The 25,790-nt window shown below is 42.2% G+C and overlaps 3 protein-coding genes across 3 annotated transcripts; 1 reads left to right on the top strand and 2 right to left on the bottom strand.

The window, feature by feature from the left end:
• Window positions 1-1,596: 1,596 nt before the first annotated feature.
• Window positions 1,597-6,016, top strand: heyl (hes related family bHLH transcription factor with YRPW motif like). The gene is made up of 5 exons (XM_076754873.1): window positions 1,597-2,135; window positions 4,110-4,176; window positions 4,269-4,352; window positions 4,534-4,615; window positions 4,890-6,016. Exons 1-5 carry the CDS (start codon window positions 2,056-2,058, stop codon window positions 5,573-5,575), a joined length of 999 nt encoding a protein of 332 aa, XP_076610988.1. The 5' UTR covers window positions 1,597-2,055; the 3' UTR covers window positions 5,576-6,016.
• A 1,296-nt stretch (window positions 6,017-7,312) lies between these two features.
• On the bottom strand, window positions 7,313-13,062 carry LOC143335268 (coagulation factor XI-like). The gene is made up of 11 exons (XM_076754558.1): window positions 13,002-13,062; window positions 12,700-12,856; window positions 11,947-12,056; window positions 11,703-11,865; window positions 11,421-11,536; window positions 11,181-11,313; window positions 10,640-10,746; window positions 9,393-9,555; window positions 8,950-9,088; window positions 7,524-7,566; window positions 7,313-7,413 (listed from the first exon to the last, which is right to left on the bottom strand). The coding sequence occupies exons 1-11, from the start codon at window positions 13,060-13,062 to the stop codon at window positions 7,313-7,315; spliced, it is 1,293 nt and encodes a 430-aa protein (XP_076610673.1).
• A 2,038-nt stretch (window positions 13,063-15,100) lies between these two features.
• LOC143335524 (coagulation factor XI-like) lies at window positions 15,101-18,535 on the bottom strand. Its single transcript, XM_076755031.1, has 9 exons — window positions 18,422-18,535; window positions 18,179-18,335; window positions 17,089-17,198; window positions 16,826-16,988; window positions 16,438-16,556; window positions 16,227-16,359; window positions 15,862-15,968; window positions 15,562-15,721; window positions 15,101-15,424 (listed from the first exon to the last, which is right to left on the bottom strand). Exons 1-9 carry the CDS (start codon window positions 18,519-18,521, stop codon window positions 15,307-15,309), a joined length of 1,167 nt encoding a protein of 388 aa, XP_076611146.1. The 5' UTR covers window positions 18,522-18,535; the 3' UTR covers window positions 15,101-15,306.
• Window positions 18,536-25,790: the final 7,255 nt, after the last annotated feature.

The raw sequence follows: 25,790 nt of genomic DNA, 5'->3' as shown, positions 1-25,790 counted from the left end.
CTCAATTAGCAGGATTTCTTGATGCCAGTGGCGTAAAGTAGTTACAGCCCCATTGCCAGCTAGTTGCTGCTTATGAAGCATACACGTAATGTGTCGTCACATGATCAAATAGAGACTTGACATTGGACAACATCATATAACAAACACATTACCCAGCAATCATCACTGCATATCTATATATGACAAAATACAAAAGATAATAATAAATAATTATTGAGTAGTTTTTTTTTTTTATATATATATAGTTTATGTACAATAAGCATGCCATGTCAACTTCGTGGGCAGTAACAGCCAAATGTGCGACCAACATGTGACGTTAGCTACAAGAGTTCCATCCGTCAGCTGTTGCTGAATTAACATAAAAGTCACTACACGTTAATAAAGGTTCAAAACATGAAATGTTGCAGTGTACAGTGTACAAGTGTAGGCTGATGTTTTGTGGTTCATTTTGAGATAGCAGTAGATTAAGCTGATGTTTTGTTAGCATTCAGTTAGCATAACATGAGCTAACCATAACCCTATCATTAACAATTTCATGTTTCGTAACATACTGGCGCTTTGCCCCTGTCTAGACCTTCTCTTCATAGGGGTTCTTGCCTTTCATACCTTTAAACATATCTGAAGGTGAATGATTGACAGAAGAGAAATGACTTGTGACAGTGACAGTTAATGACAGCTAGCTAGCATGCTGTCCTCTGTGAACAGCAGAGGTTCACAGCTCTGTAATTGAAATAGTTAGCTAAAAGTAAAGCATAAAGAGTTGAGTTAGCTAAGAGTAGTTCATGGATAAACGAAACAAAACAAAAAACCTTTTAACAAAGTAATTTATAAAATGTTCAAATAGTTAGCTAACAGATAAAATGTGGTGGGGTTGATGAAGGGGCACTTCAGCTCATACAACAGGAGGGGCTGTGGGGGTACATCTGATTGGTTGAACTTATGAACTGATGAACTTACGGATATTAATGAGTTTAAGCCTCATTAAGCAGCATTAAAACAATATGAAGTTTTGTTTAAGGATGATATGAAAAATATGCTTGATTATTCAGACTTTTCTTCATATTTGCTGATCACTGACAACTGCCAAGAGGTGATGAGTTTTTTTGTTTTGTTTTTTTTAATCATGGCAGTAGTGTTTTCTCCCTCTGCTCTTTGTCTCTCATACTCACCCCCCAAAAAAGTAGCTCAACTACTCCATTCACACAGTCACCTGTGTGGTTGTGTGAGAGTAACGCTTTATGCACTGTCACACACTCCCCTGCAGATGATGAAGTGTTTTCACAGTCCATCATTCCCACACTCCTCACCTCTCTCCTTCCCTCCCTCCCGCTGCCATTGTTCTACAAAGCAGTATAATTAAAGGAGCAAAAAGAGAAAGAAAGAAGGATAGAAAGAAGGAAGGAAGGAGAGCAGGATGAGATTGGAGGCTAATTGACTGAGGATGACTGAGCAAAGGGTTGGAAAGATGGGGCAGGGGGGAAGGGAAGGAGGGTGACAAACGGGGAAGGCCAGATTAAAGGGAGGGAGGAGGAACAGGGAGAAGAGGCGGGGGAGCCAAAACTGGCAACCCTGCCCCAACTGCCAAAGTCCTATTTTGTCATTGGGTGGCTGTGACAGAGAGAGGGAGCCAAGAGAGAAATAACAGAGAGAGAGAGAGAGAGAGAGGGAGAGAGGGAGAGAGAGACTATGATTGGATGCCAGTGATAGAGTAAAAGACTAAAGCAGCTTGTGAATTTTCTTAGTTGCCATGGGCCCTTGGGGGTCGATCAAGTGGCACTGCTGACTCACAGAGGAAAGGACAGAAGACACATGAGCAAGCAACACAAAAAAACAAGTGACAAGAAGTAACTAAGGACAACAAGGCTTTTATAAGTAACAGCGCAAGAAGAACAGAGTGAGGGGCACACAGTGTGAGAGCTTCGTCTAGAGGACAGACGGTCGTCAGTGTGTTGCCTCCGCGCAGCAGAGAGAGCGGCCGACAAGATCACCCAAATCCATCAGCCCATCATCCATCCATCCATCCGTCGGTCCAGCCAGCGAGGAAGGGGCAGAGACATGAAGCGACCTCATGACTACAGCTCCCCAGACTCGGACACAGACGAGTTTATTGACGTGGGACAAGAAGACAGCTTTTGGTGAGCATCCGCCAACCACACCTGAGGTTGTAACACATGTACTCCAGTCACACTTTAAAGGAAAATGACATGGTATGCAACTGCAATTAGTAGCTAAGGACAAATTTGCTCTAAGCATATTTGGCATTGAACTGTCGGCTTTACAGGCTTTTCAGGATTTAAATGCTGCCATACATGAAATTGCAGTTGAAGGACAGCAGGAAAAGTTTTTAAGACTCAGAAGCTGATGTGTTTTATACAGCGATTATGAAAAATGAATGAATCCCATTCTTAAAAGTTTTCTGCATTCACCTTAAACACATTAAACCCTTCTGACAAATGTGTTTAAGTAATTTAACACCACTGACCTTCCAAATAATCTCAGCTGTCTGTATAAACATCAGGCCACTGGCAGCAAATCTCCTGTATTCACTGAATTTATATCCATTAGAATTCCCCTGTCAAAGAAACTGTCATGTTTGCTCCTTTTATTTGCCCATGTGAGTGAACACGCAGGTTTGTGATAGTCATCGCACCCATGACATGCATTACAAGTGTCATTTAAAAATGATGTAAGGCCTGTCATGTCTGAAGCATGGAGGCAGCGGCTGAAGTCAGGAGTTTTCTGACAGCGTATCATTTGAAACTGAATGCAGTTAATATAAAATGTATCAAATAGATTAGAAAAAGTCTTGTCAGCCACAATTTAATCATTGAATATTTTTCATTTATGACTGGAATCTATTGTAATGTGACAACATTGTTTTATTCTTTTTCCAGTTCAGGAACTCTTTGGTGTTGCATAAAGCCGAAAACAGTCAAATAGAGAAACAACACCACAGCAAACAGACCGAGGCTTTTGTAGCATTTTGCTGGAACATTTGACTTATATGGCATTTTGCTTTATTTGACAGATTTCATTCAGTGTCAAAAAATACTGACATATTGAAAGGCTATGATGAGCGTTTTCTGCTTTAATGCATGTAAGTTATCATCTTACATACAGGTAACTTGATATAAAGTTATGAATCATAATTTGTTATTTATTCATAGAGAAGAAATGATCAAGAACATGAGAAAACTAAGGAAGTATAATGCAAAATGCAAAACTTGTGACATACAATGCCAAGCTGTTAAACTGCAGTCTATTTTGTATGACTTGTTTCACTGTAAAATGACTCCCAGCACTGCACACAATCTTTACAAGTCAAAGCTTTTCGTCAAATTCCTCAGCTGGAATTAAGGAAATGTGGATTAAAGGGGATATTCATGACAGTGTATTTGTATCAGTGCACATACAGAAATACATTCACAGCAATACTGGTTACGTCACAAGCACTGGGCAAGCCAGTAACACTAAAGACGGTTTGGATAAATCAAATTGCCATGTGACACGCAAACAGAAGACAGTGCTGCCTTTTCAAGTCAGCCCCATCAAACATAAACCTAAACAAAAACACACAGCTAAATTGGCAGCCTTCATGTTAAAATCCAATAGAAACTCAATAAGTCTCTGGTGGGGCAGTTTGAAGGGAACTCCAAGCTGTCAGGCTCTTACAGGCCTGTGAGCTGAGAGTTCACAAACAAACACAATCCATATTGAGTGACTGCACTCGGAGGAGCTCAGATCCCATGCTGCATGTTGGAGTCCCATGCGAGCGAAAGCATCGCCCCGAGGCTATATAATCATCTTTCTAAAAGTGCTTTCGCTCAGATGGAAAGGAGAACAGCATGTCATTTCACTGAGACTAATGTCCAGAAATGCATTAAACCAAAAACAATCTTGTCTTCCCTCCTCTCACGGGCACTCCTCTGCCGTTCTGTGCCCAGCAAACAAATTAGATTGAAGGGAGCTGATGTGCCATCCTGCCTCTGTGTCATATTAAGGAGGGTAATAATAACAATATGCAGGAGAATCAAAGTTACCATTTTTCTCTCTGTCCCAATGCCATCCCCCCCATCTCCCTCTTTCCCTCTATCTGTCTCATGATACAGCCCAGTCACCGGGTCCATGTCTCCTGGCAGCGCCTCGCAGATTCTTGCCCGGAAGAAGAGACGAGGGGTGAGTGGATTATAGCCTTGGATCTTAATCTTTTTAGTCCTGTCATTTTTGGTTGGCCCTGACTGTCTCTCTCTTCTCTTCTTGTTGTGTAGATCATAGAGAAGAGGCGCAGAGACCGGATCAACCACAGCCTGTCAGAGCTCAGGAGGCTGGTGCCCAGTGCTTTCGAGAAACAGGTAACCGCTCACGAATGAAGAAAACCAATATTAATTCTTTTTATTATAAATTAAAAGCACTATTGTTGCATTTTTCTTAGCATTAATTAAATCCCCTACCACTGTTTCAATAACAGAAGTAATGAACCAGCTTCGTAAAATGTGATGCAACTGAGTGAAATGTTGCTCACTTTCCCTGCAGGGTTCATCTAAGCTGGAGAAAGCAGAGATCCTGCAGATGACTGTGGACCACCTCAAACTCCTGCATGCCATGGGAGGCAAAGGTGACACTTTTGAGTTTGTTGCTTGCAAAAAAAGAAATTCACTTCCTTGCTTTTTCTGCATCCGTTTCATCAATTTGTCTGTGGAGCATGGACACAAAAACCCTTGAGATAATGCTGGAATATGTAATATACATCTATTTCCCACCAGAAAGTAGACAAATACAAAGGACAAAGGAAAAAACACGCAGTCTGTTCAGTCAGAATGTTTTTCACAACGAGCTGCATTCCATCGTTGTTATTCAGTGGATGACTAAACTCTCTTTCTCCCTCTCAGGTTACTTTGATGCAAGAGCCCTGGCAGTCGACTACAGGACCCTGGGCTTTAGGGAGTGTGTTGGGGAGGTGGTGCGGTACCTCAGCTCCCTTGACGGGGAGTCCCCGGATCCTATAGGGGCCCGCCTGGTCTCCCACCTGTCCCACTGCGCAAGTGAGCTCGACCCTCTCCTCTTACAGTCGCCCCCAGCCTCGGCCCTGCCCTTTCCTCCATGGCCATGGGCGTCCTTCCCTCAGATCTCGCCCACCTCACAGGCTTCCTCCTCACCTCCTTTCCCCAGTGGGCGAAGGGATCTGGCCCTGCTGGGGAGCTACCCGTCGCACGCTTCCCTCCGCCTCGCCCCCCTGGCCGGGTGCCAGCAGGGCGCACCGCCGCTTCTCGCACCCACAGCCCTGGCCACCGTCCACAGGGTGCCCTCCCTCGCAGCATCCCCGGTCCTCGCCCCCTCCAGACCCACTCAACCATCCCCTCACAGCGCCACCAGGGCCTCGCCCCTCCCTCTCCTCACCCCTTCCTCTTCCTCCCCTTCTACCTCCTCCTCCTCTTCTACTTCATCATCTTCTGCCCCACTGCAAGTCTCTTTCAGGCCCTTCGCGCCACTGCCGTCTCCCGCAGCCCAGCGCAGGAGCTTGAGCGAATCAGCCAAGTCAGCCCAGGGATGGGGGACTGAGATCGGAGCTTTCTGAGCATCAACTCTGGTTTTGCCTTCCAAATGAACCCTGTACAGTGGACATGGAGCTCCCATGTGCACCATGTAGCAAACATGATACCTTTGGAGAAAGTATTGAACCTTTGATGATTGTCTCTGCTTTTGAGGGACTCTAAAAAGCCATATCAAACTGTGGATGAAGTTTCAGATAATCACAAAACAATCATATATGAGAGAATATTGAAGGAATGTGAAAGAGGATTTGAATAATTCATGATCTTGCTTGACAAATACACACATACACAGTGTTCAACAGAGCCATATATACCACGCTCAACAGAGTGACGTTGAGTTTTCACTGACTTTCAACTGTGATGTTTGTTTGTTTTTTCCAAAACATTTATACATTTGATTACATTTTCCAATTTTAAAGAATGTTCAACAAAAATCTCTATAAAGACTAAGTGCCTTTACCTTTTTTCATGTTCATGTGTGTTTTTTCTGACTGCATAAGTAAACGGCAACTTGTACTTGCAGCTGTACATTCTCTGCTGTCAGTACAAATGGCAAGGGAATGGTTAAAAGCTACATGTTAGCTCCTTATCCATATTAGCCATGTCTGCAAACACTGCTTGTATGTTCCCCAACCGTAACCCCCTCAGTATCTAAGCTGTCTCCAGTGATGGCTGATGAGAGCTGTGGTCTTGTGGCTGCAGAGGATAAACATGGTGGGAGCTGGTGATGTTTTTGGGATGCCGCGGCGAGGCAAACAGACCCATCACTTTGCCCTCTAATTGGCAGTCCCCTGTAATTAACTTTACCCTCATATCAGTCCATGTATCTTCCTCTCCTCTGCTGTCTCTCTGCCATTCTTTCTCTCCAATCTTGTGGTACACCAGCGGATATCTTCTCTCCCTGTTTGTCTGCGCCACTGTCTCCTCAACAATGGACAGACAGTAAAGGAGAGGGCAAGAGGGAGGATGGAGAGACGGAGAGAGGGGAAAACAAAGAAAAAGATCTGAAGGGCTGTGGTTGAGTGACTGATTTGGCGTAGACGTTCAATGACAGGGTGGGAGGGAGGCAGGAGACAGGGTTAAGGGGAGATGAGAAGGACTGTGAAGGTTTAGAAGGACAGAGAGAGAAAGAGTGTGAATCAGCGAGAGTCGGCCAGCACGTAGAGGGTGCTCAGGAAACCCCCCGGACAATGATGAATGACAGTTGCAACGAGTTGTTTCTCAAGAAGATCGGCATAATTGTGCCGTGCTTCACCAAAACGGCTCCGCGGGGATGAGAGAGCAGAGAAGAGCCTTGTGTGTGTTTACTGCTGGGGAACGCTTTGATCTACTTCAGGATGCAATGTCTGTGGTCTGCGGTCCAAAAATGTGTGTGTTCCGCAAAGTGCATATTGTTTATTCGAGTGAGTGTGCTAGTGTGTGCTTAAGCCAGTTTCATGTGCTCGCCGCCCTGTGTGTGTGCGTGTGTGTTTGTGCCTTGCTGAGTGTTTTGTTTATGTGGTGTTGTGTGCACACACGTCTTGTGTGTGTGTGCGTGTGTGTGCGTGTGTGTGTGTGTGTGTGTGTGTGTGTAATGTGAGTCTTCAGGGCTGGCGTCAGGACTGAACCGCACTGGCGGCGTGGCTCTCGTGCAAGGCCGGCCGGCGGTCGGACGGACGGTATGGTGGTGGAATGTTTGTGGAGGGTGCATGCGTACACACACACACACACACAGGCACTCAGACAACACACAAACACAGACACACACGGGCTGGCTGGCACTATTCTAGCCTCTGAGTGGAGGAGCCAGAGTCACCACCACAGCTTCCAGGAAGGACAACCACAGTCACACTGCACTGGCTTTCCCACGGGGGAGGGGAGGCTGGAGGGAGAAGAGAGCAAGGAGGGAAGGGAACGATGGAGAAAGGAGGGAAGTGAGTGTGTGTGTGTGTGTGTGTGTGTGTGTGTGTGTGTGTGTGTGTCAGCGTGTACGTGGGGCAAGAGTGTACGGACTAGACCGACGTTGTGGTCCGAGCTGAATGAGGAAAAGAGGAGGGTTCATTGTGCAGGGAGGAGGCAGAAGTGAGAGAAAAAAGTGCCTGAAATCAGGAAGTGAGAGAAATTTCTCCTCCATCGTGTAAATAAACTCCTCCATGTATTAGTGCTGAATGTTTTATTGGATGATATGTGTGCGATGTCATTTATTGACTCTGTCCAATAAAATAATGACATCATAAGTGTTGAGATTGGTTCCTTGAAAGCCTTGCTTTCACTGTGCAACTCTGTCTGCCACTTGGTACGATCTTGCAGGAAAATGAAGGTTAACTGCCGATTCAGTCCACCGTTTCTGTCTGCCTTCATGTTTCTATTAGAGACTAAATGAATGAACTCGCAGTTTTCCTCTCAGTGTTTTCTTCTGCTCTCTCCTCCACCCCAACGCCCAACCTGTTTGTGCAAAGCAATAATCAGGCTATGCTAACTCCAGATAAAATTCTGACAATTTAATTTTACCTCTTCAGTGGAAATACTTTGTTCTTCTCTCTTATTTCCAAAGTGATGTTGATCATTCCTTCACAGAAATTTGGAAACAAATGCAATATATTCTTCATTGGTATTTGCTGAACTCGATGAAATCGAACAGCAATCCGGTTTTCTTTGCGGTAATACCTCTTGGAAACACCAGGGGGGTTGGAAAGTAGTCTGTTTCCACTTAAAGCATATTTTTGAGTCTTTTCTTTTCACACCATTTGCGACTTGTCCTCAGTACAAATCAGCAGGTTTATACAGAATTATACTGCACTAAAGTGTACACACGTGTATACAAGTACAGCTCAAAGAATGAGTCGATTAATCAATCAGCTGACTGACAGAAAATTACCTGGCAACAGATTTGATCATCGTTATCAAAATAGGTTTCATGGAAAAAACATTTCATGGTTCCAGCCTCCTAGATGTTAAGATTTACAGATTTTACCAATTGTTTTAATAAATCTGGGTGTCACTTCAGGTTAATTGTGGTAGACATTTCTCACTATTTTCAGATTTTTTACAAACCAAACAATCAGTTGATTAATGGAGAAATAACTAGTGAATTAATATACAATGAAAATAATCATTAGTTGCAGTCCTATATTAAAATAATTCAAAATGAGCTCCACCTCAACCAACTGTGCACTAAAATCCTGCTTTCATGTTAATGCATGAGTAATACTAATCTAATGATATATAACAGCCACAGGGGACATTTTTCTGCATTGAGGACTTTATTTATAACACTTCAAGTAAGTACATTTTCCTGATTATACTTACATACTTTCACTTAAGTACCATTTTCATTGCAGGACTTTTACTGGTAGCAGAGTATTAATGCAGTACAGTACACTATGAGTACTTTTACTTAAGTAAAAGCTGTGACTACTTCTTCCACTGTTGGTGTGGTTGGGGGTGGAGCACTCGATCCACAGTTCTTCAGGGAGAATCCAGACACAACATTGTCCAATTTGGCAACTTTAGGAGGAGCAGGTGCGGTGATGACACGTTTGAGATAGCATATGCGCCTGGAACACAGAATCAATAACAGCATCTTTAATTATGTGCCATGATAAGTTTTGTGTATCAGTTGTGCATCTATCTTTAAATCTCTGAATTGATTAAGGTTCAATGTGTGGATGCAACAGACAGTGGCATCCACTCTTGTGTGCTGTTACATGTCTGTGTACAAATTTACTGCTTTTAGAGAGTCCTGTCTTTGTTTCTGGTACTGTATTAGCAATGTGCAATGTCACCTAATGCAGCTTCATCTCTGACAGTATTGGAGTTTGTGTGTACATGTGCATGCGTGTGCATAATCCACAGACATACTGTATGTTAATAAGCTCAGAGGAGCCCTCAGTGACATAGCTGTAGAACTGGCAGTTTGGATCCTCAGTACAGGACCTCTGGCACGCATCTTCATCGTCCGCCAGCACGTCATGATAGTCAGAACCCCAGAAATCTATATCTGCGTGAGTGGTCTTCATCCAGCCTGTCGGCAGAGAGGACCAGGGTTAGCCTCTGCTGCTGACTTAACTCCAGAAAGTTAACAGTAAGAGCAAACTGAGAGGATAGGAACAGATACACATTCACATTCATTGCTCAAGTCCTTTTATATACCATTAGATTATATCAGAACCAAATCTGACAAAACAGACGGTTCTGTTACAAAAGCCTGATTCCAAACAAGTTGGGACGCTGTGTAAAACGTGAATAAAACAGAGCGTGATAGCTTGCTAATCCTTTTTGGCATATACTCAATTGAAAGCAGAACAAAGACAATATATTTAGTGTTTTACCTCTTCAACTTTGATTTTTGCAAATATCTGCTTAGTCTGAAATTGATGGCAGCAACATGTTTGTTTTGGTAATTTTTGATAATGACAGGAGCGAAGAACTGATTTAGTATAACAGGTTACAAAGTCTGCCTGCGGGTGGAGGTCAGGGTAGAGTGGTGGTAGAATGGTTGATCACACACAGGACCCTCACACAGGATACCAGTTGTCATTGTTGTAGTTGTTATTTTAAGCCAAACCATGTTATTTTCTGAAACCTAGCCAAGTAGTTGTGGTGCCTAAATCTACTGTAATTCCATCGAGAGCTGGAGACCAAAACAGAACAAAAAGAAGTGGCTATTAGCAATTTATTTGCCATATGACCAGAAACACTCAAAATGAATGTTTCTCTGTGCCTGCTGGATGTCAACATAGGCAACTGTTCTCTAAAAAGTTCCTCATTATATCTTATGGAAACATCAATGCTGTGTGCTGCCACAAGTGGCCAAAAAAAAAAAAAAAAAAAAAAAAAAATGAATGCAGGAATAAGAGCCCGAAACATCCAGTAATGCTGTCATTTATGTAAAGTTTGCTTTTGCCAATTACAGTTAATATCCCACCTTGACCCCAAAAATGACTTAATTAATTTCATGAGGTACAAAGGAACACATACATACAAAGAGCATTAGAGGTTAGCCTTTCCAAACACCCCAAAATCTCCGATGGTCTGTGTGTGCTGAAACTGTGTCCAAATATCATGTTGTGCCTCTGTCACTTTGTTTTAGATTTGATAATACATACTGTTGTCTGGCTGACAGGACCGTGTCGGTAACCCAGATGTGACTCCATCTTCAGCTTTCACCACCATTTCATTTGGATTGTTCTTCAGGTAACACTTAAAGTCACGACTAGAAACAGAAGTCACCAAGAAATAGTTAGAGCTCTGAACTCCATGTCAAAACCACAACTCTGTGTTTTCATTAAACAAAAAGGATACCTCAAGTTAACCAGTTAGCTTTGAAGGTGCTAATATATTTGACAACAACCATTATGCTAAGCTAGGCTAATCACCTGCTGTCTCTAGCGCCACACTTAAAACATGACATCTAACTCTCTGCAAGATGGTAAATAATCCTATTTCATGAAATGTCAAATTACTCCCTTTAATACTCAGAGTTAAGACTATACGAAGTGTGATACTGTAAGCAAGACCGAAGCACGATTATAAAGGACTTCCGAATACTTTCTCTTCACTCACTATTTGTTTTTTCATGCTTAGTGCATTAAAAATGACTGCTAATATTGCTGAATACTGTAATCAAAATACACCTTCAGAGACTACCTGATGTAAGAGAAGTAGGTGCATTTTGGATGAGCAGAGCACAGAGCCTGACAGTGTTCAGGAGAGGCAGCATGCAGATTCTCAATGTTGTGTCCCGGGATGATGGTATTTGCAAATAACTGGATCTGACATGCTGTTAATACACAGATTAAAAGGTGAAAAAAAAAAAAAAAAACAGCCTGCAAGATGCCTCTCTGAGCAATTCTGCCTCATTTACTATGAATGTGTGTATGTGTGTACCTTTGTCAGAGTGTTGACTTGTGTGTATTTTTTGGGAGAACCCGGACACTAAACCAGCCAATTTCTTTATTGTGGTCCTCGGTACTGTCCAGCTGAATTTAAGGTGGCACTTATACCTACAAACAAAAGAAGAAATAATATTAGTGGGGTTTGGTATGCTGTCACTGATAGTTTCAGGATAGTTTAAAGGTTACACATTCATGGATGTTTATTGCAGCCATAACTCTATTTTCTGTGCAATGCTGAAATTAAAAGGAGACAAACCAAAGTATCCCCTTTCACCTGTATTCTCCTGGTGTAAAGTTTCCATTGAGAAAGGTAAAGAACTGGCAGCTGGGGTCATTTGTGCAGGTTCTCTGACACTCCTCATAGTCTGCTGTGAACAAGGTCTTGTAGTCTGCCCCGAAGAAGTCCACACCGGTGTACACCTGAGGCAGACAAGGCTCTAGAAGACAGACAGTTAAGGAGAGGTCACCACCAGCCACGACGTAGCAACTGAACTGACTTAAAATGGCTTTATGCTTACTAAGGTCTGTGTTGCAGGATTTGAGAGATAAGCCTGAGGTGACTCCCTGCAGTGAAGTTTGATCTTCTGGCAGTCCAGAGGAACTGGTCTTCATGTGGCAGTGGAAGTGCCTGCGAAGAGAGAAGAGTACTGAAGTCAGCAATTGACAAATACGCAAGGCAGGTAGGCAGAGGTTTCAGACTGGGTCCAGTGGCTCCAGAAATAATATAGAATATGTATCAGTGGCTCAAGCTCAAAAACAGAGGATCCTACAGTTCTGTTAATGCAGCATTTGAAATTACTGTGTGTTCAGATGAAGCACAAAACCATGTTTGGAACCCGCGTGATTGCATACAAAGTCAATGGAAAAAAAAAAACTGATTAGATGTGAATTCACCTGGGGCTGCATGAAGCAGCACAAGCAGACCGCCACGCGAGTTGAAAATGTTTCAACTTAAAGCAAAACATTTGCACATATCCCGGGGCTTCGTGAATGTGCAGAGAAGTAAGGGAAAGGAAGAGGGACGGGAGGGAAGTAACAGAAAAAAAGGGAGCTTCTGGGGACTTCTGAGTACATTCGGATCTGATCTGGTCTGTTGCTGGCGAGCTAACAGCAAACGTCTGCACAGCTGGAACAGAACACTCACTGCACCAGATGCAACAGGACTTTGTTTTTACATGTAAAGATTTAAGATTTATTTTCTGAAATTGTTTTCAGTGAAATACTGGAATTACTCTTTGTATTTATTTCAGTGTGAACTTATAATAGCACACCGGTTCTCATCACTCGAGTCAGGCCGTCTAAAGGTGAAGAAGCGGCAGGCGGGATGATGGGTGCACAGCTGCTGACAATGTTCAGTATCGGGTGAGTAGAGGAACTCCTTCTCTGTTCCCAGCAAAACCACGTTCTCCAGAAACCCTGAACTACACTCTAAAGACATGGGAAAAGAAACACATGTAAATACCAACGTGTTCAGATTTTATTTTATCATTTATCATTACCATTGAGGACAAAGCGGCTGTATGTTGTACTGATGGTCAAACACAAATTTAGGTTTTTACTTTACATGTATTACCTTCACTGCTGCAGAGACCACAGAGGGACAGCAGACCCACGAAAACGACAGATGTTTTCATCTTGCTGGTTTTGAGGCCTCTCCAAGCACTGCTGCAAACAAACTGCACCTGCAAGTTGACCAAAGGGTTGTTTAATTCAGTCCCCACATTTGTACTTTGTATTATATGAATGATTGTTGACTCTTTTAGTGATTGGTTGGCTTCAATCCATGCACAGCCCTGCCCTGCCCCTGCTGTGATAAAAAAAAAAAAAAAAAAAAAATGAAGACACAACTTACGAAGATCAGTAAGTGTAGAAATTTATAATAGTCATAGGCTTGAATGGGTGTGCATACTATAGATTGTTGTATTAGACTGCATTAGTTTCAGTGAGGTGTGCTATATGCTGCTGTAGCATGTAAGCTTTTATAACCTGGTGCTGTGAGCTCCCAGCCGGCACAACAAGCATCTGAGAGCTGTTTGCTGTTTCAGAGTCCGGATTAACATCAAGGGGTGGTTGAACTTTCGCTGTCCTTAAAAGTATCCTTTAAAGTATGGGTCAGCAAATAATTCAGCCATGGGCCGGTTTGTTTTCAGTTTTTTCAACATTGCTCACTGGGAGCCAGTGTTGCACAGGGACAGTGGAAACGCAGGCCTGCGTGACGCTGCATCACATTCGTTTAGCTCACGCTTTTATCCACAGCACCAGCGTTCAGCCATGTGGATACAACCCAAACATTGCAAGTAACTTAATCAAGCCAGCTGAACTTCTTCAAGAGCTACACTTAGAAACAAAACCAACTTTTCATGGCCCAAGGTGCAGTCTGAACTGATGAGTTTACAGTCTGAAACAGAAGATGATATCAAATGGGGAACTCGAACAGCTTTGATTATGTTGAGCAGTAGGTGGTCCTCGTCAAGGTGAGGGTGCGGCAAGCTGTTTGAGCATGTCCTGGATGTAGGATTGGCCTGAGCCTATACTGCATGTCTTAAATATGAAATGATACAGAGCAGATGTCACTTTTTATTCATTTTTTTAGGGCTAAGATAGTTACAGCAGCTTGGAATAATAGTCATTTAACTAAAAACGACTCATATACATGATCTGTGTCACACTATGAGGCTGGACATGCAATTGATCTATCTACACAATCAGAGACTGTTTTGTTTTGGCTTGTTCTACATTAGACTTATGAAAAAAAAACTGTAAAGGTTTAATGAAAGCTATAAAAGTGTAAATTCAGCTTTCACCAGGGGCCAAATGTTTTTGTTGGAGGGTGACATTCGGCCCATGCGTTGCAGCTACTGCTACAGTATGAAGTCTTAAACCCCCTGTGACTACATCTGTTATGTTCAGCAGTTCAGAAGACCACACATGCAGGACACTCAGGCAAGCAGTTTGTAGAACAAAGAAGAAAAAGAAATACAAATAACAGACTAATAAGAAACCAGTTTGGCACAAGCAGGAAACAAATGCAGGACAGGGAAACAAACGACCTGCAACTGAAAGATGGAAAGACACAGAGGGAAGACTAAGGAGGGACAGGTGAGACTGATCTATAATCACACGGGTGGGGAAACAAAGGCAGGAAGTAAAACAAAGCACACCACATGAGGAAAAACTCTTTCAACATAAAACAGGAAATAACCAAACTAAAATCCAAAAGTGTCCACAATGAGCGGCGCAGAAGGCAGTGGTTGATCCACTGCTTTGACAACAAAGGGAGGCCACACACACCAAACTTTGCAATAAGAAAATGAAATTTATTCAAGAAATAATAATAAATCCACTGAGGTGTGTCAAGGATGCATCAAGTGTATGACTGCAGTGGCTTGTATGAGATGCACTTAGAAGACTTAGGAACATTGGCCAGATGTTCGCACTTACCACAGTTGCACACACACCACACAGGCCCAAAGCAAAGGATGCTGGGGCCATTGCAACATATGGTTTAGTGACCTCTGCTGTCAAAACGGCACCGGTGCAGGAAGCAAGGAAGAACTGCAGGGACGAAGGTGCTTTCCCCTCAACTTAAATGTAATTAAACACTGAAGATCCAAACTTCAAATTTGTCAGAGAAAATAATTTTGATACATGTAACGATTTATCTTAGTGAAAGAAAGAAGAGAAAGAGGACGTTACAACATGGAGGGAGGGGGAGCAGTGCAGTGAGAGAAAGCATCTCAGGTGTTACATGAAAATAGTCATTTACACATTGCTTTCTGCTCTGTCTTTTATTTGATTATATATAGATTACACTGACGTTGATTACACTGATTATGTATGGATTATGTGTTTATTTCTGTTTGTTGGAGTTGCTGGATTCAAAAAATGACTTTATAATAACAGTTCTTCAGGGAGAAGCCAGACACGACATTGGCCAGTTTGATAACTTTAGAGGGAGCAGGCATCGTGATGACACGCTTGAGATAGCAGCGTTGCCTAGAAGAAAAAAATCAACAGCAGCACCTTCAGTGATGTGTCTTCAAATTACAATGTAGGGCTACAATAACGTGTGATCGAGGATTACGTTTATTATTACGTGGTTTCTGGATACTGAATCATGCGGCATACTGCACCTGAGAGCAGGGTTACTGATCTTGTCTGTGATGTAGCTGTAGAACTGGCAGTTGGGATCATCAGTACAGTTTCTCTGGCATGCCTCAACGGAACTCGTCGGAAAATAGCGAATGTCTGAATATGGGAAATCTATTCCAACATGAGTCTTCTGAATCCAGTCTGTTAGCAGAGAGGAAGAGGGTTAGACGGCTGCTGCTGCTGCTGCGGCTCAAACTGTAGAAACTCACTCCTGGATACACCTTCATATTTGTTGAAGGATTCCAGTGTTTTGGTTGGACGAGTTGGTGTGTGTTACATACTGTTATCCAGCTGACACAAGCGTGCCGGTAACCCAGATGTGATTCCTTTTACAGCTCTGCGGACCATTTGGTTTGGATTGTTCTTCAGGTAACATTTAAAGGCGTAACTGAAAACAGCATGAAAACAAACACACGGCTAAACGCAGGCAGGAATGCTTCAAAAAATGTCTCAAATATCGGATGCTGACCTAAACCTTTTTTCACCTATCCAACCACATCGAGAGCAGCACAACTGGGAGGAAAATGCCCAATCTGGCAACATTTAAACCATTTAATAGCCTTCAGCAATGTCGTCTCTCTGATAAAGTAAAGCACAGTTGTTCCTCTTATCATTGTGGCACAACAGAGGGGACAACACGTTGTACCTCATATAGGAGAAGTAGGTGCAGTGTGGATGAGCAGAGCAGTATGTCCGACAGTGCTCAGGGGAGGCAGCGAACAGGACCTCAATGTCGTTTCCTGGGATGTTGGTGTTTGGAAAGAGCTTGCCATCACACGCTGTACAAAACAAGCAGTGCAGTGAGAAAACATGCACAGCAGCCTGTAGGATGTCTTTTGCTATGAGTGTTTGGTTACCTGAATCAAAGTATTGAGTTGCTTGTATTCTGTGTGAGAATCCAGATATTATTCTATCAGCTCGGGTAATTATGGGGATCCTTGGTACTGCCCAGCTGAATTTAAGGTAGCACTTATACCTAAATACAGACAGAGAAATAACAAAAAGGTAAAGTGTGTGGCTGCAAGTCAATGTTTCCCCTTGCTGGCACTGAAGCTACCAGCAGTTTACATACCTCAGTGGCATCAGGCTCAGTGGTGTGCATGTCTTTGTTCTTTTCTTTTCATGTGTGTCTTTTAAAATTACTCAACCTACTGTTTGCCCACTGACATTTGTCTCAAACAGTGATATTACGTCTCACTCCAGGTCTTTGTTTAACATCAATCGCAAATTCTTGACTTTATGTACCTGACAGTGCCAGGCACAAAGACATGTTCGACAAACGTGAAGAGCTGACAGGCCGGGTCGCGTGTGCAGGCTCTCTGACACTCCTCATAGTCTGCGGTGAACAAGGTTCGGTAGTTCGCCCCTGGGAAGTTCACGTGATGATACACCTGAGACAGACAGGGCTCTGACAGAAAGACAGCCCAACAGATAATTAAGGTGAGCTTTGCCTGATATCGTTCATCGCTAATGGATATCATGGTGGATTAAAGTTGTTATATGCCTACGTGGGTCTGGGTGGCAGGGTTTGAGAGAAAAGCCAGAGGTGACACCCAGCAGTGGAGTCCGAACAGTGGGCTGTCCAGAGGGACTGGTCTTCAGGTAGCAGTAGAAGTGCCTGGTGGAGAGAGAGGCGGGTGTGCTGAAGTCCGCAGCTGACAATCAACAAGGCAGGTAGGCGATGGTTCTCAGGCAGCGGTGGTTAGAGGAAGGTTATGCATTTGTTACTGGACGACTGCAAATATTAATCCTCATGAATAGCACGTCTGAGCGAGCCACTGAACCCCCAACTGATCCAGTGAATCTGCTCAGAGATCAGTGGAGACGTTTATGCTTCAAACTTTGAGTAACGTAATTAGAATTAGCTCCATCTTTACTAGATGCAGCACTAAAGTGATTCATGTATTTTTCCAGTAATGATTACAACTCAATGATATAATGGATTTTACTCTGAGAGGGTGCCTTTACTTTTCAAAGTTGTACTTAACAGAGTAACAGAGTATTTCTACATGATGCTACTACCTTTACTTGAGTTAAAGTTCTGAGTGTTGCTGTGATAATAATTATATATTAAAGTAAAAATATCTGGCATTTGATGCATTCAGATTTACAGAAGTGTAATGTAAGACCATATATGACATTATCTTTAAAGTTATATGCTGTATATTTCTGCATGTCATATATTTAGCATACATTTTCAAAATAAAGCCTGAATCTTTATTATCTAAAATAAATCTGTTTGTCTAATTTGCACATTTTCTTGTTGTAACGTCTTCTGATGAGAATTAGTTGAGGACTGCTTGATAATGACCGATTACCATCCCGTGATGATCACATACAACACTGTGATGCTCTGATAAACTCGATGCATGATGCATTATCCAATGTGACACAGACACTTTGCATGCTAAGTGAGATTCTTAGCCCAAATTAAGATTATACATCGAAACTGTTCTGAAAACTGAATCACAATGATCAGAAAATACTGTACCTCAAACCTTGTCACAGGCAGGATTGTGTTGTTTGAGATTTATTTTGTGAAAGCATTCTTAATGAAGTACTTCACCCCTCAGTCAGCTTCTGTTGTTTGTTTCCTACCTGTTGTCTTTGGTCCAGTCTGGCCGCAGAAAGGTGAAGAAGAGACAGGAGGAGTACTGGGTGCACAAGTGTTGACAGTGCTCGGCATCGGGAGAGTAGAGACTTATTATGTCTTTTCCAGAAAAATCCATATTCATTATAAGCTTCCGTCTACACTCTGAAGAAAAGGAAAGAAATGCAAGCATATTCACCTGTGCTATAAACACATGGTTAAAACGATTTGCTTATCAGTGTTTGCATTACCAAGACTCAGGGAGAGACCGCAGAGGCCGAGCAGACCCACTAAGATGAAATGTGTTGTCATCGTCTCAGTTTTGAAGAGAGAGAGATTCTTCAATCCCATCAGCAGTCAGCGAGATGCAACCGCATGGATTGCCTGAAAGACTATCACAACTCACACTTTTATACTTCTCATTGATTTGCATGACTGATTGTTGACACATTCTGTCATTGGCTGGCAGTAATCACTGTGCACCTGATGTATAATAATAGTCAGGCAAACATTTGTGGAGGAAAAACTTATGGTGTCAATGTATGATATCATCTAAAGTAAGATCAGTCTCATGTTATCTGTAGAAAGTGGCACAGATCTAGATTTTTATTTCCAATCAGTAACGAGCCTGAATGCAGTTTGTTCAAATATATTTCACTTGCTGCTAATCACATGCCAATCACACACAATCCCCAAAAATGTGTTGAGAAGAAGGTTTAGCTTCGTGGCTCAGGAGCTAAAACTGCACGACACCAGGCAAGCATCTCACACCAAAGACATCTGGGGCACCTCTCAAGTGTCCACCAGCTGGTTTTGGTTCAGGTGTTGTGTTGTTAGCACACATTGTTACAGTCAAACACACTCTGTTTTCATGACAAGTACTCCTTGTAAAAGGAGGCAAAGCATTAATAATGCAGGCAAGTCAGTTTTTTTTTTTTGTATTGTTAACAATGCAAAATGAGTTGTCTGCATCATAAGGGAATACTTCATCATTGTATGTGTGATCAGGGACAGGGAAGACACGCTTCAGATAGCAGCAACGCCTAGAATGCAAACAGCTTCTTATTTGTATTTCACTTGAGAGAAAATTTCACGATTTTATGGGGATTTAAGAAATCTACATTGTAAACATACAGAGAAAGACTGGAGGGAAATAACAGGACATAGGAATATTCCTTGGTAAAACCCGGCTTTGTTTTCTGTCTGGGCAAACCTACAGACTGTATTTGTACTGGGTAACTGTGTGAGTGTGCGGCAGGGTGTTGTTGGAAAATCTTCTCTGAATAAATAAAGATGGTAAATCAAGGTTATCGGAGAGCAAACACAACTAGCAAATACAGAAAGATCGAAGGTAACGAAGAAGTTAAAGACGTTTCTTTTGTTTCCTCTTAGAAATTTTGCATTTCAGTCAATCAGCATGTCAAGAGAGCTTCAGGCTAGTATGGCTGGTGGCACTGCTGTGTGGATGGCAATGCATTCAAAAGAAAATGATGCTGGTTGCGTGACAGGAGATATAACATCCAGTGTTTTTGGAGCTTTTAAGTTCGAGACCCATAGCTTCTGCTTCTCCCACTTAAAGTAATAGTATATAACAATATTACAGTAACAGTCAGTCACTGGAGTGTCCCATAAGCTTTGTAACATTCATTCTTCTTCCATTACTTTTCACAAAATGCTTTGCTTGTTGAGGTTCATCTCAATCGAGGACATTACCTCTGCCTCAGAGCAGGTTGCCGCTTGGACAATATAATTCATTCTGCAATGTAACATGATGTGAGTCAGACTCACCTGATCTTCTCTAGTGTCAACACTCCATTGGTAAAAGTCAACAACTGACAGGTAAGGTCTGGTGTGCAGGCTCTTTGACATTCCTCCTTGTCGGCTGAGTTGGTGGTCTGCGCCTGAGGAGTCCACGTTCTAGCACTCCTGAGGCAGACAAGGCTCTGGCAGACAGACAGCCTGACAGACAGGTGATTGAAGGATGAGGCTGCTGTTATAATTTTCTTACTGTCACAAAGTCACATGAAAATACCAAAAGCAGCAGTGTCAGTCACTTTGATTCTCGATGCTTTCCACTTTCCTGATTTCCTCCCCTGTATGAGGTCCTCAGCCAAGCTGTCTGAGTAACGTTAAAATAACAGAAACACTTTGGTCGTTTTTCTGAATATGAATGCTCTGTCACAGGAAGGCCCTGGGTGTCATTATGTTGTTGTCTTGATGAATTTGCAGGACCCAAAGTGCCAGGTGTGGACAAATGAGGCAGGAGGCCGGAAAACAGTTTAAGTACTTTAATGAAGAAAATGGGTTAGGACAGAGTTCAAGCAAAGCCAAATCCTTATACAAAGCTGAAGAGTAGATGGATCCAGTCCCTTGACGGGAGTAGGTAGACAGGTCCAATTCCTATGAGAGCAAACTGACTGATCCAAGTTCTTCTGTGAGAGCAGAAAAGACTACGCACCTGAGCACAACAGGGAGAACACAACCGATTAAGTATGAAGAAAGAAGGCAAGAACCAACAGGGTACTTAACATGAACTTCGACTAGATCGTTACCAAGATAAGACAAGCAAGGCGGACAATAAGACAAGTACTGCTAATGATCCGGGTGCTTATATACAGAGTGAGCAGGTGGGTTTTGATTGGTGATTGCATGCAGGTGAATTCAGGAGGCCGGTCCCAACCTGTCAGCCACACCCTGCAGCAATACACACACAGACTACACAGACAGAGGAGAGAAAGACAGGAGACACCTGGAGGAGGGAAAACAGGAGCACAGAGGGGAAAAGGAGGGGAGACTGCAGATGTCCACAGCTGTAGAGTTTGAAAAGACAAAGTTGTGATTTTGGCCGATGTAAATAAAATTAAGTTGATTTGACTATGGAACAGACTGCAGATTCTGATCTTGTTCAAAAATGCCAGAGCAGTTTTGTGGCTGAATCAAATACAGGCCATTACCAATTATTATAGAAACAGCAGTATTTGACGTTAAACCTGCCACACAAATCCTAACATTGTTAACATTTTTGCTTAATCAAACACACCAAAGGACATATTCCAGTCGCTCTATTACAATCAAAAGCAAGTTAGCCATGTTTCCAATTCATCTATATGAATCAAAGTGTTGTCTTTTGTTTGTGTTAGCTGTATGACAGAGTGCTGAACTGTCCAGGCTGCACAACGCTTCAACCAATGACAACAGAGACATGCAATCTAACCAATTATCTTGATGAGGACACTTGAGCTTAATTAAAAACATGCAGACAAATGAATCAATAACATAGTACAGACACACTCCTCATGATGACAAATAAAGCAGTCCCTCTGGACAGCCCACTGTTCGGACTCCACTGCTGGGTGTCACCTCTGGCTTTTCTCTCAAACCCTGACCCACGTGGGCATATAACTACTTTAATCCACCATGATATCCATTAGCAATGAATGATATCAGGCAAAGCTCACCTTAATTATCTGTTGGGCTGTCGTTCTGCCAGAGCCCTGTCTGTCTCAGGTGTATCATCATGTGAACTTCCCAAGGGCAGGGGCGGGGCTTGAGGACAGGCAAGCCAGGCAGTTGCTTGGAGCCCCCGGCCACTAGGGGGGCCCTGGCCACTTATTTACAACAATATATATTGATAGGCCTGGGCTTCAGGGACCTCTGTTGGTCCCTGGACCTCACTTTGAGAACCACTAATTTATTTTTTCAGTATTCATCCCAAATGTCCCAGAAATTGTGCATTTATGTGTGCAAAAACCAAATTTTTGCAGCATGCATGGGTGGGATGGGGGATGGGGATTTCTTGCTTGGAGCCCAAACCTTGTTCACAGCAGACTATGAGGAGTGTCAGAGAGCCTTCACACACGACCCGGCCTGTCAGGTCTTCACGTTTGTCGAACATGTCTTTGTGCCTGGCACTATCAGGTAAATAAAGTCAAGAAATTGATGCTAAACAAAGGCCTGGAGTGAGATGTAATATCACTGAGACGAAATGTCAGTGGGCAAACAGTGGGCTGAGTAATTTAACAGTGGTCCCCGACGTGGGCCATTTGGTACCGGGCCGCGCTGAGAGACTGAACAAAAAATATTTTATTGAGCATCAGAGTCTGAAAGAAGTTTTATTTTGAAAATCAGGTGCATCCGCCTGTGCCTCTGTACACCTTTCAAACCGGTCGTCTCGGTCACATGATACAGTAGTAAAAAAGTAAGCTCGCAAGCTAGCAAAAATGTGTAAAAAAAAAAAAAAAAAACGTTTTTGGAGAGCTTCTTCAGAAAGGGGAGAAGGCCAAATGATGAGACAGAAGAAGAACTTACAACTTCCAAGAAAAAGAAAGCTGTATTTAAGAGACATTATCAGCAGTCCTACTTAAAATACGGGTTTATAGCTTCAGGTGATTCTCACGCACCAAGTCCACTCTGCGTAATATGTGGTGACAGGCTCGCAAATGAGACAATGAAACCTCCTCGTTGAGGAGAAACAAGCAGGGCTCCCACTAAGTACAACATCGACATTCAGGGTAATAGTGAGTTGATTTATGGAGTGGCTTTAATAAATGGCATGTGATATAGGCACCTCTTATCACAGTTCAAGAAAAAAAGAAACTGAATTTAGGGTACATGGACGAGGACATGCAGACTGAGAAGCTGTTCAGCACGAGGAATGGTGTTCATATGGATCATGTTTTTTATGTATTCTACAAAAATGAAATGATTCTGCATTTGTCAGTTACTGAACGTGTAGGATACTGCATTGACTTTAATAAAAGAAAAGGAGACTTTTTTAGGTCATACTTAGTAGTGAGTGAAGACCTCAGGTAACTAGATGGCTATGAGACGAGCGTGGAGGCAAGGGGCTCCGGGTCCCTTCAACTGGACCAGGGGTCTGATTTCCAACTTTGCAGGCAAGTCAGAAAGGGAGGGCCTTCTCAAACAGGTGGTGGGGCTGAAAACTGAGCTCCAAGAAGCAAGGGAACACAATTCCTCTCTGGAGCACAAGATCAGCGAGCTCACCCGCAACCTGGAATTTCAGGTCGATAAAAACAACAAGCTCTGCGACCAGATTCAGAATTTGACCAAGCTGCTCTGCGAGAAGAGGAACTGTATCATTACTCTGAAAGACACATTAGAAGTCAAGGATGATGAGATGTCCAGTACGATCTGCAGGCTAGGCCAACAACATCAAGAGGAACTAAAATTATGTTTTAATGAAATCAAGTTGATCTGGGACAAGAATCAGCATCTGACAGATGAGCTCTCTAAGGAGAGGGAGCGTAGATTTCATCTCGAAGAAAGAGAAAGAACCAAGGATAGTGAAATGTCCACTGTCACAGAACCTGCGAAGGAGACTGTAGCCTGAAAAAGGAGAGATCTTTCTGGAAAAGACTTAGCAATTTCCTTGGTTTGACCACGAACTAGACAAAAATACAAACTACCAACCGCCAAATTAATAAAGACATGAAAACAAATACTGAAAAGAAAATAATCTTTTTGTAATATACTCAAGACTGTCTTGCAACAGTGCAGCCTTGGGAATGACTGCCAAGTAAAATAAATCAATCCATCTTAATAAATGCATTTCAGGTATCATTCATGTATTCGTTCATATAAATAAAATTCATATTTTTGTTGAGTGTATTATGGGTATGTAACATGACAATACAGTGGAATCTAATATTACTTGTCAAATGTTTTATCCATAAATCAATACATAATTTTTGTCAATGTTTGAATAACACATAATGACAGGAGAACAATTGTTTTCAAACTGTTGCAGTGTTTTAACAAGGTAAGGGGCAGCTGACGTGCTTGTGAACATGAAGAGGGCAGTGAATTTGATTGTGCAACTTAAGGACTTCATTTTTATTCAGAAACAAAATATGGGCTATGACCAGCCACATTCCCCTCATTATTTTCATGCAAAGCACAAAAATGCCTCAGCCTGGATGAGGTGTTGTTGTTGTACCCCAGTTCTTTAGCACACAACAAACACTTCACCTTGGATTGAAAGAAAAGACAATGAAAAATATAGTACAATGCATAACAAACAGAAAACATATGTAATAATGTTACCAAAAGTGTGCTGTAATTAACCTTGTAAACCAGGCAGAGAAATACTGCCACCACCTGGAATTCACCAGTAAGGTTTCTGTCAGAGGAATCGAATAAACCCACGCGGGACGGACAGCAGTAGTGTATAAAATATATACTTTATTAATCTTCTTAAGATGGTTAATAAATTAGGGCGCAGGAATGCAGTGGCTATAAGACACAGACAGGCAAGAGACAGCCAGGAGGGGAATTACAAGTCAGGCTACAGAGCTCACCCCACACCATAAAGAGCACGATGGAAACTGGACTAGCATTAAACACACAGTTTAAATCACAGCACGCCACTGCACGCTTCGGTTACACAGCACACAAGACATGCTGGAGCTAGTGCCCGTATTAATTCCCACAAGGTTGTTATCCACCTGTTCCCCCGATTCAGCCTGCCGGCTCCCCGTGCAATTTAAAATAAATTTGTGACACAAATAAACTTACATAACCCAACACATAAGACACAACAACAATAATGAGACAGGGACACAAAACACAGATGAATAATACTCAACTAGTCCGTTGGCTGCGGTGTTGCCAATTAGGGATGGAAACCCAAAGATCTCTATACTGCGACATAAAATTAATACAAATCTCATTATACAATTTCGGGGTTCTGTAACTTTAAATTCAATGACTCACTCAACTCCCCTAAAAACCTGAATGTTAAGGTACTTCAATTCTTTTTGAAACTATTTACAAAAATTGTATATCAGCAGTCCTACTTAAAACATGGGTTTAATAATGTAATGTAATATGTGGCGACGACTCGCAAATGAAGCAATGAAGCCTTCTCATTGAAGAGAAATAAGCAGGGCTCCCACTAAGTACAACATCGACATTCAGGGTAATAGTGAGTTGATTTATGGAGTGGCTTTAATAAATGGCACGTGATATAGGCACCTCTTATCACAGTTCAAGAAAAAAAGAAACTGAATTTAGGGTACATGGACGAGGACATGCAGACTGAGAAGCTGTTCAGCACGAGGACTGGTGTTCATATGGATCATGTTTTTTATGTATTCTACAAAACTGAAATGATTCTGCATTTGTCAGTTACTGAATGTGTTGGATACTGCATTGACTTTAATAAAAGATATTTTTGTAAGACATTCACTTGTCCAAGTCATTTCTGTGCTTGTAATTTTCAGGGTTTTCACTCTATATTATATAGTTCTATGATAATAATCATTTTACAGTAATAAAGTGGACATTGTTTTGTGGTTTTGTTTTTTTGTTGGAAAAAATAAAGAGAAAGATTTTGCTTTGTCTGCTTCTGTGTGAAACTGACAAAAGCATTATTTAAATTATTGATCATGATTCTTATTTTTTTTTTTTTTTTTAAATAAAAACAACAAAGAATCAAAATTGCTCTGTTGTTGTCATGGCAACAGTAACTATGGAGGACAGGTAACTGTTGCTTTGATGTCTTTGATGCTTGCTTTGATCCGTGCATGATGTGCAAGTACATATATATATATATATATATAGATAGATAGATAGATAGATAGATAGATAGATACAGATAGA

This window comes from Chaetodon auriga, chromosome 17, assembly GCF_051107435.1.
Source record: "Chaetodon auriga isolate fChaAug3 chromosome 17, fChaAug3.hap1, whole genome shotgun sequence".
NCBI classification, from domain to species: Eukaryota; Metazoa; Chordata; class Actinopteri; order Chaetodontiformes; family Chaetodontidae; genus Chaetodon; species Chaetodon auriga.
This window is presented reverse-complemented; position numbering and strand designations above follow the sequence as displayed.

What these genes read in the sequence shown, in the direction of transcription:
- heyl (XM_076754873.1), top strand. Translation starts at nt 2,056, where the DNA reads ATGAAGCGACCTCATGACTACAGCTCCCCAGACTCGGACACAGACGAG. An exon ending in CCCGGAAGAAGAGACGAGGG is followed by an intron (nt 4,177 to 4,268) that starts GTGAGTGGATTA and finishes CTTGTTGTGTAG; the next exon opens with ATCATAGAGAAGAGGCGCAG. An exon ending in CCAGTGCTTTCGAGAAACAG is followed by an intron (nt 4,353 to 4,533) that starts GTAACCGCTCAC and finishes CTTTCCCTGCAG; the next exon opens with GGTTCATCTAAGCTGGAGAA.
- LOC143335268 (XM_076754558.1), bottom strand. Translation starts at nt 13,062, where the DNA reads ATGAAAACATCTGTCGTTTTCGTGGGTCTGCTGTCCCTCTGTGGTCTC. An exon ending in ACCTACTTCTCTTACATCAG is followed by an intron (nt 10,747 to 11,180) that starts GTAGTCTCTGAA and finishes TTCTGTTTCTAG; the next exon opens with TCGTGACTTTAAGTGTTACC. An exon ending in GTCCTGTCAGCCAGACAACA is followed by an intron (nt 9,556 to 10,639) that starts GTATGTATTATC and finishes CTCTGCCGACAG; the next exon opens with GCTGGATGAAGACCACTCAC.
- LOC143335524 (XM_076755031.1), bottom strand. Translation starts at nt 18,521, where the DNA reads ATGGGATTGAAGAATCTCTCTCTCTTCAAAACTGAGACGATGACAACA. An exon ending in AACTCAATACTTTGATTCAG is followed by an intron (nt 16,360 to 16,437) that starts GTAACCAAACAC and finishes TGTTTTGTACAG; the next exon opens with CGTGTGATGGCAAGCTCTTT. An exon ending in CTTGTGTCAGCTGGATAACA is followed by an intron (nt 15,722 to 15,861) that starts GTATGTAACACA and finishes CTCTGCTAACAG; the next exon opens with ACTGGATTCAGAAGACTCAT.